Source organism: Antrostomus carolinensis, unplaced genomic scaffold, assembly GCF_000700745.2.
Source record: "Antrostomus carolinensis isolate BGI_N321 unplaced genomic scaffold, ASM70074v2 scaffold18547, whole genome shotgun sequence".
NCBI lineage: Eukaryota > Metazoa > Chordata > Aves > Caprimulgiformes > Caprimulgidae > Antrostomus > Antrostomus carolinensis.
In genome coordinates, this window is record NW_010326868.1 from 8,369 (window position 1) to 21,503 (window position 13,135).

At 50.2% G+C, this 13,135-nt stretch overlaps 1 protein-coding gene across 1 annotated transcript; it reads right to left on the reverse strand.

The window, feature by feature from the left end:
- Nucleotides 1–4,837: 4,837 nt before the first annotated feature.
- Nucleotides 4,838–12,436, reverse strand: MYMK (myomaker, myoblast fusion factor). The gene is made up of 5 exons (XM_010171735.2): nt 12,050–12,436; nt 9,548–9,662; nt 7,142–7,290; nt 6,069–6,185; nt 4,838–4,991 (listed from the first exon to the last, which is right to left on the reverse strand). The coding sequence occupies exons 1-5, from the start codon at nt 12,182–12,184 to the stop codon at nt 4,845–4,847; spliced, it is 663 nt and encodes a 220-aa protein (XP_010170037.1). The 5' UTR covers nt 12,185–12,436; the 3' UTR covers nt 4,838–4,844.
- Between the last annotated feature and the right edge of the window lie 699 nt (nt 12,437–13,135).

The window sequence follows — 13,135 nt, forward strand, 5'->3', positions numbered from 1 at the left end:
ACTGCTCCGCCGGAGGAGTGGGGAGGTTGGAGACACCAAACCTGGACCTGGAGTGGGTTTTTGCAGCTGTGAAAGCAGCCCCACAAGAGCCGAGCGAGTCCGGCTGCCTTGCATCTGCCCTTCCCTGGGTCGGAGCTTGGGTTTGGTCTCTTGGGTTGAGTCCACCATCCATGTCCGTCTCCGGTGCCGCTGGGGGAAGCGGACACCTGTGAGTGTGCGAAGGGCTCCCAGTGTGATTCCCCCAGGAGCCGAGCGGCTCAGCCTGTCTGCTGTGCTGCAGCTGAGCTTCCCCATGCCCCGAAAATACCCCGTCGCTGCCGGAGGCTGCTAAGCAGCACCGGGATGGGCCTGCCCTGCCTGCACCAACTGGGCTAGAAAGTTTGGTTGGAAATCTTGCTGAAAGGCTGAGAGGAAAGAGGGAGGAGAAGAGAAACCTTGTGTGACATTGCATGGTGTTGTTTTAAGCAAAATCCTTGATGCATCATATTTTTTTTTCTCTTGTTGGTACTGGGTTAGGCTGGTTTGCAGCCATGCAGGAGGTTCCACTGTACTGATCTTCATGGTTGCATCTACTGCAGAACAGCACTAGCCATGGTAAATCCCACCCTGCTCTTCCTGGGTGCTCCCTGACCCCTCTGAAATGCAGGTGACCCTCTTTGTGCACCAGAAAAACATTGTCTTGAGGCTGGGATAGTTGGAGTGAAGCTGAGAGATATCAAGTAGTCCCAATAGGTGCTTCAGTTGCTCCATCTTCCCTTTTTTTCCAGGTTGATGGATGGGGCTGGTTTCTCATTGTGCATCTGTCCCATGTCCCAGGGCTGTGGAGCCCTGGGTCTGTGTAGGACATTTGTCCCCGCAGACCTGGCATATCCATGTTACAGGGTACAGATATCTCCTGAATGTCAGAACTGGAGGAAGATGGGTGACCCCAGGGCAAGACCTCTCCCTGCGGCTTCCCACGGAACTCCTGCCTTTATGTGCACAAAAAATCACCACTTTTGAATTTCCAGGGGAATCAAGTTTCTTTGGTGAAAGAAATTTGAAGAGGCAGGACTTCCCTGGAAGTCCCCGTGGGTACATCTCCTTGGGTTGTCCATCACTGCTCCCAATGAGCTGCATCTGCCTCAGGCTGGAGCAGCAGCATGTTCTGAAGTGGGAGAGAATCTCTGTGGCGTAAAGGGCATAAAAATGGCTAGAAAGACACCTTGGTCCCATGGTCTATGAGTTGACCTGGCAGGGCTGGCGCACCACTGGAAAGCGCACGGAGGAATGGTGGTGCGAGGGTGAGGAGGGAATAGCAGTGTATGGAAAAAACCTGAAGTGGTCTTTCAAAATCACATGGTGATAAGGCGATTTGTGGAGTGCCCCATACAGCTGGCAGCAGAAACCAGGCTTTTATGTTTTGGCCTGGCTGGTTTTACAATTTCTGCAGCCAAAGAGATCTGGATAAGGTTTGCTTGGAAGATTAGCTGGCAACGAGCCCAACTAGACATCTCTGGAAGCCTCCCCTTGAGCAGGAGTAGGTCCTAATTCCCCTCTTGTCCCAGCCCTGCCGTAGGTGAGTGTGGGGAGATGTGTGTCACCTGGAAGGGATGGTTTGATCACACCAACCCAAGCCCCGCCACTGCCCACTGACCCTGTGTCGGCTGCAAGGTCCCCACCATGGGGCTGCCGCTGGGGGCCAGCCCTGTCCCGCTGGCACACTGGGCCCCCGCTCCTCCCGTGGTGGGGATGCTGGGGAGCGTGTGGAGGTGAGCGAGGTCCCCTGGTCCCCCCTTCCGGAACAGGGTCATCCTGGGATGGCGATGTCCTGCAACCCAAGATGTAGGATGGGAGCATGAAGATTTGCCATTGGCACCCGGCTGCTGTGGCTTCACATCAGCTCTCGCCTGGGGATGTTCATCCTTCACGTGGTCTGTCCCGATGCTGCAACCAAGCAGGGAAATGAGGTGCATGGGAACCCCCCAGCAGGGCTGACCTGCCCCAGTGCCAGCTCTGGGACAGATGTGCCCCAGCTGCCACTGCACACCAGATTGGGCACCCGCTGCTGTGTCCAACCACATCTGAGCCACTGGCTCTGGGGCAGAGCTGGCAGGGGATGGAGACATGGGAATAGGGTCTGTGTGATGCTGTCCCTACAGAACCAGTGGGCACCTCACGCTCTGTGATGGCCCAGACACACAGCACATAGGGTTTGGTGCCTGGGAAGGCTGGTGGGGCAGGGGGTAGGCTGACAGGCTCCCACCCGCCTTCTCACTGCTCTCTGCGCTGCACTGGTAGCAGATGCTGATGCCTCTGGAGCAGAAAACCAGTCTCTCCATTCTCATTCCTTTTTTTCTGTTTTCTTTTTTTTAATTATTTTCTTCCCCCCCCCTGGCTGATCTTAAAAAAACCCAGGCAGTTTGGGCTTCATGAAACCCAAATGCCTTTTGCAGCATCAAGCCCGGATCCCATAAGTAATATCCCAGTGTTCAAGAATAAGACAGTATATGAAGTAGACGGGGAGCTATAAAGACACTTTAAAAGGGGCAATAAAAGTTTTGGGTTTCATATCGTCTTACCAAAGAAGAGAATAACAGAGAAGCAGGAAATTTCAGTAGCAGACATGACAAAGGTCACAGCACTCAGACTGCACCTTAGATGAAAACACCTACTCTTATGAAAACAGCAAGAATTTCTGGCAGGGGCTCAAGAGCTCTTACAGGCAAAGCTCTCGGCAGCACTAAAAGGTTACAAGAGACTGTTTTGTCTACGTTGCTGTAAATTTTTATAATATTTCCCTGCATTTGTATTGCAGGGGATATCCTGGCCCAGTGATAGCCAAATTCAGCCCATGCACCCTTCTTCTGGGTGTCAGGGTGCCTGGTCCAGCTGCGCCGGTTGCTGATGCTGCGGGTGGGACCCTGCAGATGTGCCCAGAGGCATTTTGGTCCCAAGGGTGGGTGCTGGTCCCACACTGGGTGCAAAGGGATGGACGGTTTGCACAGCTGGAACAGCACCCCGGGACATCAGCAGGGAGAGGGGAAAAAAGTTGCCTTGCCTGGGGTTTTATTGCATCCAATGTGCTTTGGGGTTTGGTTTTTGGGTTGGTTTTTTTTTTGGTGTAACACCTGGATGCGTGGCAGGTGGGAACAGGAGCTTTCATTTACTCAGCTGGGCCTTTAGCCAATGAGCCCCCCCTTGTTTGCAGTCACAAAATGAGTTGGGAGGTCGGATAACTCCCATTAGTGGCTGCAGCAAGCGGCAAAAGGCGTGCGGAGCAATGGAGGCTGCTGGTCAGGCTCCTCGGGAGGGTTGGTGTTGAGCATTTGCTCGAGAGGTGACGCACACCCAGAGATGTGCTCAGGGTGGCTCTGTGAGGGCCACTGTGGCCCTGGCCATGGGACACCCATGTGGGTGACCCTTCAGGAAGCGGCTGCGCACCCTCAGAGCCAGCTCTTGCATATAGTGCTAAGGTGTTATGGTTGGACTCGATGAACTCAGTCTTTTCCAACCACTACGATTCTGTGATTCTGTTTCTCACACTCAGCTCTGAATTAGGAGTCAAAGCACTTGGGACTGTTTTTTTGGGGATGCTTTGAGCAGTGCTCATGTGGCAAAGTACTGCAGTAGCGTGCAAGCAATGGGGGAAGTGTTGCACACAAACCCTCAGAGCATCTTGCAGAACAACCTGGGGGCTGGATACTCAGGATGCTCCTGGTGTGCGGTGTTGGTTTAGGTGCCGGTGAACCCTTTGAAAACTCTTTGCTAGCTCTGCCTCTTCGTGCAGCTGCATCAGCTGTGCCACCACTTGCCAGTGACTCTTGGATACTCGAGGGTTCATAATTCATTTATATTTTTGTTGGAAGCTTATTCAGTTTTGGTTGTTGCCCCATCGCAGGAAGTTGCTCTGATGAATGACCGGGGCTGGATTTCTCTTCCAGAGGAACCCAGGCTTAATGTGGGCTTTCTGTGGACATCACTGTATATCAATACTGCTCTAATTGTCCATGACATATAGTCTTGGCATTTTTCCCAGACAGTCTAAATAAATCATACACTTCTTCTATAGTAAATAGTCTGTTAGAGGAGATGTTATAGGCTTACAGCCCTCCCCCCTTCCCTCCAGGAGCTTCTTTTCTCTGCCTCTAATTTTCCATGTATTTTCCATAGGAATGAGGCTTTCCACAAGCGCACCTGCTGCCCATGCCACTGGGCAGGTCTCAAGGATAAAGTGCCCAATGTCACAGGTCCCTCCAGAAATGGGGGGGGATGCTATGGGCAGGGGAGGGGGTGGTCATGCCCAGAGCTCTGCTTTGGGGCTGGCATCTCTCCTCAAGGGAACAGAGCCTAGCTGGGAATTTTCTTACACTGCTTAGGAAGCACTGGTGTTGCACACTCGTAAAGGTTTTGTTAGTATATATTATTTACATCAGGAGAATGCATAAATAAAATAGTAAATATCTCACAAAAAATACAGGTTCTGTTAATTGGGCGTTACAAACAAAGCCCTGTGTGCTCAGGCTGGGAAAACTTGCATGAAGGGGACAACCTGGGTCTTCCTGGGCTGGTGCAGGGGACAGCCTGGGTAGTGACATGGTCTGAGAACGCAAGGGTCACCAGGGACAGGGTCAGAGACCAGATAAGTGCTTCTTCAGGGAGAAGTGCAAGTATATTGCAAGCACAGCCTCTGCTAGGGCTGATGGTGGAAAGGTGATGTCTTTCCAGGGAAAAAAAGCCCAGGGTATGCACAGAGCTGGTGGGAAAAGGTGCCCATGTCCCAGAGAAAAGGCTTTTTGTTGTTGGTTTCTCCTCTCCATCACCCTAGAAGCAGAAAAGCAAGTGCCCCACTCACCCAGGGCAGTTTAGACACAGCAGCAGAGCGTGGAACAGTCAAGCCTGGCAGGGGTCCCGGCGCTCCCAGCCTTCTTGTTCTCCTTGGGCAGCAGCAGCACGAAGGCCATGGCCAAGGCACAGTGGTAGAAGCTGTGCACGTAGGTGTAATCCCACTCCTGCAAGTGAGGAGAGCGTTAGCAAGACCTGCCATGGCTGGAGGTTCTACTTTAGGTGCAAAACATTAGTTTTCTACAAGTAGGCAAAAGGAAAGGAATTAAAAAAAAAAAAAAAAAAAAGAAAGCAAAAAACCATTCTGAGCCTTCTGCCTCTTTTTGCTGTCAGAGAAGAAAGGATTTCCAGCCTTACAAAAAAAAAAAAAAGAAAAAAAGAAAAAAAAAAAAGTGGATTTAACACATTCCAATTTGCACATTTCCCAATTCTTGAATGAAGTGTTTCATTACCCCGCAAAGGACGCGGCGGCGAGGCCAGGGCATGGGGGGAGGCGGTTTCTGCTAAGTGACATTTTTATGTTCTGCTAGAATTTGCAATTACTAAATGCTTTGAAAAATAATCCTTAGGGATGACTGTGAGGTTGTATCTAGCAACTCCCAATGCACAGAGCAGCTGTAAGGACAGGGCTGAGTGCAGGCGTGACCAGCAGCTGTGTCGGGGGGTTATCGCCTTCCCCGTGTAGGACAGACGAACCCTTTTGTGCAGGACAGACAGACTGGCCAGCAATCAGAGCAACAAGTTACAAATATGAGATTGAGTGCCCCTGGGAGTCAGCTCAAAGTCTTTTATTTGGCATGAGCCAGCTTTGGATCCAGCCATGTCTGGGTCATATCCAGTCCTTGCCGTGGCTCTGCAAGGCGTCCTTAAGTCACCCGTGCCCCGTTTCCAAAAAAACCCCACTCAAGGTGGGGGTCCTCAACCATTTTGAGGACCATGTATGGCTGAAGAAAGCTGGGCCCATGTCCTTGCAAGTCACTTAATGGGGGAAAAAGAGAGCGAGCATCACTCTGCGTGTCGCTCACTGTCACATCTGTCCCTGCCCACACCACAGTTAACGGGCCAGGGGATGGGGACAACAGAGGGAACCCTTGTCGCTGCCACCAGACCCCAGAGACCTGCACCTGAGCTTGATTTTGTCCAAGGCTGGATGCAGCCCAACAGTGAGAAGGGGGAAGTCTCCTATCCTGGTAACATCCTTTGCACCTTGTAAAGTTGGGTTGATTGAGTGTCCAAACAGGTACCTCAAAGAAGAACCTCAGCATCAGTGCTAATGCCCCGAAACAGAAGCCAGGACCGATCTGTTGGGTGTAGACACTCTTGTCTGGATAGAGCCCTTTCTTCTCTTTCATCTTCTGTAGCTGTAAGTAAAGAGAGAGCACACCATGTGTATTAACCTGGATTTACTGGGCTGCTTCACATCCAAAAGATCCCAGGAATGCTGAAATAAAACCGTGCAGAGCCTGAAGACCAGGCTCCAGGAAGGAAGCTCCTCTGCCTGCAATGGCTTCTCCTGCTCCTTTCCTGATCATAATGCTGGTTTCTTAATATTCAGCCCCAAACACAGCTCAGGGAGTGTGTGCCTTCACAAACACAGTTTCTGGGAGAGCAGATCACAGTACAGCATCCGCAGGCTGGGGGATGCAGGGTGGTCCCATGGTCTTCTCCTTGCCCATCCCCTCCCTATTGTGACCATTTGCTTTTAGCTGCTGGCTGGGCAGTTAGGCCGGGCTTAGAGACAGTCTCCAGCTGGGACTTGCATCGCTGTATTCCGAGATGCTTGGCAGCATCTTCCTGCAATTTTTATCCTATCACTGAATCCTCCTCCTTGCCCATGGCCCCACACCACTCTCCCACCCGGGTCCACAGCGTCTGCTGTGAGTGGGGCATGGGCTGCAGTGCAGTGCCCAACTGTCCCAGCCAGACTCGGGCAGATTCCTCCCCACTTTATTGCGTGTTTTGTGCATCTCTTCCACCGCCTCCGTGGCAGTTTACCAGCCCCCTCTGCATCTGGGTAGCTGTAAAAACTCCATAAATATGTTTTTCCTGATTAGAAACGCAGGGCCAGGAGATATGGTAGATTGCTCAGACTGATTGAATCTGGCGTTTATCGCAAAGGCTGCTTGCTGTCTGCCTGCTTGCTGCCTGGGTTGGAGTAGGAGTGCTGCTTCATCACCATGATGGCCTGTGCTGTGAGAGCTGGACCTCAAGGTTGAAAACTGCCCGCATGGTTTTTGGACCCCTCCATGCAGGGCTCAGCCCCTTCCCCACCACAAGCACCCGGCAAAGCCCCGGCACAGTGCCCTTCCCTACGTACCCATTTCACGGTTATCACCAGGACAGCTGTACCAATGGGTCCTGAGTAGACACCGTAGCCCCAACGGTCATGGTAGATCCTCACGGCGATGGTGAGGACGCCGAACATGATGAAGGTCGATTTCTTTGGCTCATCAAACTCTGCCAGGGCTGTGTGGCACCAAGCAAAGGGAGCATCAGCTCACTCACCCCCTTCCTTGGCTGCTCCCCTAAAATCTTGCTGGGGTCTGTCCCACCTGCCCTGGGGACCCTCAGCATTGCATCCAGGTCTGATTTGCCCTTCTTATGCCTCACAACTAGGGAAACTGAGCAACACAGGGGCAAAGCAAACCACCCTGAGGCATCTGAGTGGTAAGTCTAGGAGCTGATTTAAAAGATCTTCTGTTCAGTGTTGCGTATGGAAGCTAAAGGACATTTCCCACCCGTATTTCTCTTTCTTGCCTCGACAAAGGAGTCGGAGGCGATTGCAAAGACACTTGCACCTCGTGAGTCTGCGATCAGCTCTTGGGTCCATCCTTCCTCTCCAACCCTCCTAAACTTGCCAGCTTACCCCAATGCAGCCTCCATCACCCCACTCCAATAGGACAGTGCTCACTGGTGTGATGGGGACCAGGCTGCCTGGTCGTGCCGGCACCTGCCTGAGGTTTGCAAGCTGGAAGTCGCTAGCGCGAGTAAATTATTAGAGGCTTTTGTTTAGCACAGGATGGGGTAATAACTGATAAAAGTTATGGATCCCAGTGGGCTCCATGCTTTTCCAGCTCGCACAGCTGTGTTATGACTGTCCTGGATTTGCATTCCGGGAAGTGTGCCCGAGGGTCTGTGTCCGCACATGTGTGCTTGGGCTTTACAAGCCACAGCAAGAGGCTTCCCTGGGCTTCAGTCACCACACCTTCCATGTCCTTGGATCGTGGTTTTATAGGGAGTTTGGCTAAGGGATAATGTCCGCATTTTAATCTCTGTTGTTTCCCTGAGGGTCAATATTTTAAACGTTGTAGTCCGACATTTGTGTTTTTTTTTTTTTTTGCAAGGTTTTTGAATGTAGTAATGAAGCAATCAAGTTGAATTTTGCTACAGGGAGCCAAAGCATCTGGATCAGCTCTGACCTACCCTGACACTGCTGTTATCTACTGCAAATGCCCTTTGGAGACAATTTGCCTTGTTGCCTTTTCTAGCTGAGCAGAGAGCACTGAAGTGCCATAGACAGTGTGGGCGCCCACCCTGAGACTCGCGCCCTGGGGGGAACAGAGACATTTCTAAGGTTAATATTTCCCCCACTCATTTTTCCCTGCATGGAAGATTTTAGCCCCAAGAGAGTTCTGGGGCTGCGCATCATCCCGGTGACAGGATGGGCAGGAGGGCTGGGGACCCTGCCTGGCTGGAGCGGGGACTGGGTGTGTGGCTGCTAGAGATGGTCCAAATCTGCTGAGCAAAGCCTTTGCTATTGGAAAGTGGCTCTTCCCTCATCTCTCTCCTTAACCTAATCTCTTCTGTCAGAAATACTCACGTCCTTCCAAAAACCATGTTGACAGAGTAGGAAAATAATAGGTTGCAAATTTTAATTCTTCTTTAGTTCTGTCATTTTTTTTTTTCATTTCTATTGTAGCTTGTTTCAGTGGTAAATGAGGAACAAAATGAGAAAAAAAGAAAGTGAAGGGAACGTGGGAAAAAGAAAACTGAGTGATAGGGCAAGGGCCAGGATTTTTAATAAAAAGGAAGTGAAATGTATTTCTGCTTTTTCTAAGCAGATCTAACACTTCCCATCAGCCCAGACTAGGCTTTTGATAAACTAGGAAGATATATTTCTTTTGACTAAACCACTTTGTTTCACATGTTGCCAAGGGAAGTAGTAGATTCTGTATTTCTTAATGCCCCCAAGTTAGAACAGAAGAAGCTGATGGGCTCAGGATGGGGAAAATCAGGAGAAATGGGAGATTCCCTGATATATGAGGTTTCAAACGTAAGTCATCTCATAGTACTGTCCTGCCTTGAATGAAAGCACAAGGCTGCATGTGTTACTTGCCAATTTGAAATAAATAATTCTGCTGTTGTAAGGACATACATAAGAGCTGGTGAAGGCAGAAGAAAACAATCACCCGGCGCCAGAGCTCTGTTTATCTGCAACAGTAAAACTTCCCCAGCCATCACACAGGACAGTTTTCATGTCTGTCTTGACCCCACCAAGAGCAATGGCTTTCCAAGGCATGAACAAGAGAAAAATAATTAAACGATAGCACAGGCTGGCTTCCAGAAAAGACAATCTCAGACCTAAGTCTTGCAGATGGGAGGTCAAAGGTAGCACCATTTCTGGGGACTGTACCCCCTAACTGTCCCACCAGCAATGCTGATAGATCTTGCCCAACCTGCAAACATTGGTGCTCGGTATGAACCATGAGAGACCAGTGCTTACCCATCAGGGACACCCAGATGGACAGAGCTGTTCCATAGATGCTGAAGTACTCCAGGATATCATAGCGCATGAAACACAGCACTGATAAACCGGGGCCATCACATACATGATAAAACTATTAAGAAAAAGAAAAAAGCATTAGAGAACTAGTTCCTTACCCACAGACCAGTAAGGTAAAGGCTCTTATCAGCTGGTTTGAAATAGTCTTTGTATGGCTGATGAAAGGATGGCCAGCCAGGAACAGAACAGTCTCAAATACACCAGGGTCACTGATATGCAATAATGAATGTATTTGAGGTACAATGTCACAGTTCCCAATTGCAAACTGCCTGAGAATAGGCATTCTTCTCTCTTGGTACAAATTATTTGTGGACAAGCTTTAGTTTGCCTCTGGTCTGTGCCAGAATTTGCAATCTGATGACCAAGCGTCTTTGAGCCGAGTCTCAGGCAGCGCGGGGACGTCTCTCCAGCAGAAGGAGGACTCTGCGGTTATGGTTCTAATTGCGAAAGATTCTTGTAAAACAATTCAAAATGAGTGTCCTGATGAAATGTGTATAGATGCCAGGTCACTGTCCAGGCTAAACAGGGTTTATATGGCCAGAGTCTGAATACTGGGGAATTCACTCATTAGTGCATTCCCTTAAAAGCCTTTTGCTGGTTCCTGCCCGTTAGCTCATTGATTAGGATATTTGCAGAAAAACCATTGTCATGCAACATTAGATGTGAACCAAGCCAAGCGAAATTTTTCCAGTGCGATTAGAGGAATGCTCCCAGTGTTTGCCTGGGAGCTCGCCTTTTCCTCCAAGCACTCAGCCCTGCAAGTTTTCAAGTGGTAGCACCAGCGTGCTTCACTATTTCTGAAGTCCCTTCACTGCTTGGCAGGACGCCCTTGGAACAATCCTCGCTGTCATGGCCCAGCAGGGATGCTGATATTATTTATAAAGGGAATTGCTGCAAGTCCTTTGGCTCACTCTGGTTTCTAGAAAAGATTGCACCACGGCTGTAATTCTTTTCTCTGTTTGTGATTGGGTTCGGGAAGTCCAGAGATGGGGGGAAGAAAGGGTAGAAGATGAAGAACGTGTTTCTGGCTCGCGACACAGCACTTGTCTGCGATGGGCATATGCTTTCACTGCTCTGATGAGGTTTCCTAGGGGAGGAGGAGTGGGATGCTACAAGAAAGGCAACAGCAGCAGCTGCTGCCCTTCCTACCCCCTCCCAACCATGCTGGCAGCTGCCTTTCCTTCTCCACGCACAGATATTTTGCGTCTTCAGTCTCTTCGGCAAGGACCTGTTCCACCTTCCATCGAAAGACTTGCCAATTTTCCTATTGACTTCTCAGGGAGGTGGAGCAGACACACAAAACCAGTGCAAAATGAAATTGTAGATGTCTGGCTTCCCCGGGGAGCTGGAGAGGGTGGGGGTGGGAGGATTGGTTGAGATGTTTTTATTAACAAGTTTTATGGAACTGGCAGAATTTCCCCCCTGCATTGTGCTTTATTTGGAGGCTTAAATGGTGAATCCTCGGGAATAAGTGACTGGTCTGGTTCAGAGCCCCACTTTACCCTCAGTGCTTCTGGGGGAGTTCTTGTCACACTGGGAAGGTCCTTTGTCTATCCCCCGCCTCAGTTTCTCTCCATTCAAGGGATGTGACAGTCTTTATGAGATGCCTTGAGATGGGTGGGGAGCAAATGCAATATTGATTGGGTTGCTGGGCTGTTTCCTTCACACTCTTTAGCAGAGCATTGCCATGGGGTTAAATAGGAGATATTTTTTCCAGTGGAAATGCTGCTTTAGGTGTTCAGCCCGTGTGTGTACAGAGGCACTTAGCAGCAACACAAAGCACAGGGCAGCTTACTGCTGGGAGCAGGAATACAAATTATTTTGTATATGTAGAGACAATGGATTTTCTCCACTCGTTCTCACACAAGGCAAAGCAGGGCAATTCTGAGCCTGGCAAAACACATTTTCAAATCACTCTGCCAGGGTGGAGGGTTAATCATTATTTTTCTTGATAACTCATCAGCATGTTTTAGTCTTTCCTTTCTCAGTGCAGAAATTCCCCTGACTCCAGTATTGCTCCCATCACCACTTAGCAATTGCAAAATCAATAATTTGACTGCGTGCTTTTGGCTAAAATGACAGAGGCTTAGCAAGAGACTCTGGATACAATTTAAACCCCAAATTCACCATGGCCACTTACCAGCTGTAAAACAAAGGGAAAAAACAGCTCCAAAACATTGCAAAGCAATCAAGTCCCTTTGCACCCAGACCCTCTCCCTAACCTTCCAACCATAGAACACCATTAAATCTATGTGGATTCTTCGTACACTGAAGAATCAGCTACTCGGTGCTGCACACAGTGGGAAATAACTGAATATGGATATTCTGGGGGTCAGGCTTCCTGCTGTTGGGTGAGATCCAGCTACCCTTCCCGGTGGAGACCTGATGCAGGGGCATTTGGGGGAATGAAACATGCAGGGGGGAGTATGGGAGATATCTTACCGCCACGAAGAACATGGTGAAGAAGTAGACCATGGCTTCCATGTGGAAACGCCGCTTGGCCGCGATGCTGATGGTGGGGAGGAAGACCAAGGTGCTGATGGTGGGCAGAAGGAGCTTGGCCACCAGTGAACCCATGGGTATCTCGTGGGTTGGTGGCTCCTGGGGACAGGGTCTCTGTGAGCTGGATGGGAATGGTGGAGAAAAGAGCTGTAGTGAGTGTGCTTGAAAATTTAAATGCCCTGTGTGGCCGGGAGGGCTGCGGTCAGGGAACAGCTGCTGCCACCACAGCCGCCCCCTTCGCTCCCGACTCTCCCCAACAGCAAAATTCTTGCCACAGCCAACAGGTGGCTCCTGTTGGCAGATGCTCTGTGTCCCCGGTATCTCCCCGGGTGTCTCTAAAGGAGTGAAGGGGAATGTTGTCCATGCATGCTTTGTGCTGGGTGTCAGATCTGGGTGTGTGGAGGGTGAGGACTGCAGGTTTGCTCGTTCCCCATGGGGACACCCCACCTCTGCATCCCACCTTGACCCAGAGCCTGGGCAGGGAAAAACCATCTGCACTGGCACAAAGTAGGGTAGAAATGGTGTGTGGCAGGTACCAGGGGTTCTTAAAACAGCAGGATGTATCCTGCTACATTTGCCGTACCTGAGAAATACGCACCAAGCTCCAAATCTGCCTTTTATTTCCCCATGAGAATGAGTCACCCTGCTGTAGTGGAGCACAGGAACTCGAGTGATGCAGCATCTAATGCCTGCTATGTGGAGTTGAGTGCAGTTAGGTTTCTCAGCCATGCCCTTGGGCTTTGCAGCGTGGACACCTCCAGGAGATCTGAAATTCAGGAGCTGAGTGTCTTTGGGGTGGAGGAATTTGAGCAGATGACCATGCGGTGCAGAAAAACTGGAGGAAAGGAGACCGAGAGCCAAGCAGCGTTTGGGCTGCTAATCCACTCAGTGGCTTCTCTCTTTTATTATGACTTTTTATTATATCACTGCTGCTCCCCTCCTGTGTTAATATCTTTTCCTTGGAGCCTTGCAGAGATTCTCAGCATCTTTTTGGTACAGCTGTTCCCGGGACGCAGGGAGCAGGAA

Coding starts and splice junctions, on each gene's coding strand:
- MYMK (XM_010171735.2), bottom strand. CDS start 12,184: ATGGGTTCACTGGTGGCCAAGCTCCTTCTGCCCACCATCAGCACCTTG. Junction 9,663..12,049: donor TCACCATGTTCTTCGTGGCG/GTAAGATATCTC, acceptor TTTTCTTAATAG/TTTTATCATGTATGTGATGG. Junction 6,186..7,141: donor TGGTGATAACCGTGAAATGG/GTACGTAGGGAA, acceptor CTTTACTTACAG/CTACAGAAGATGAAAGAGAA.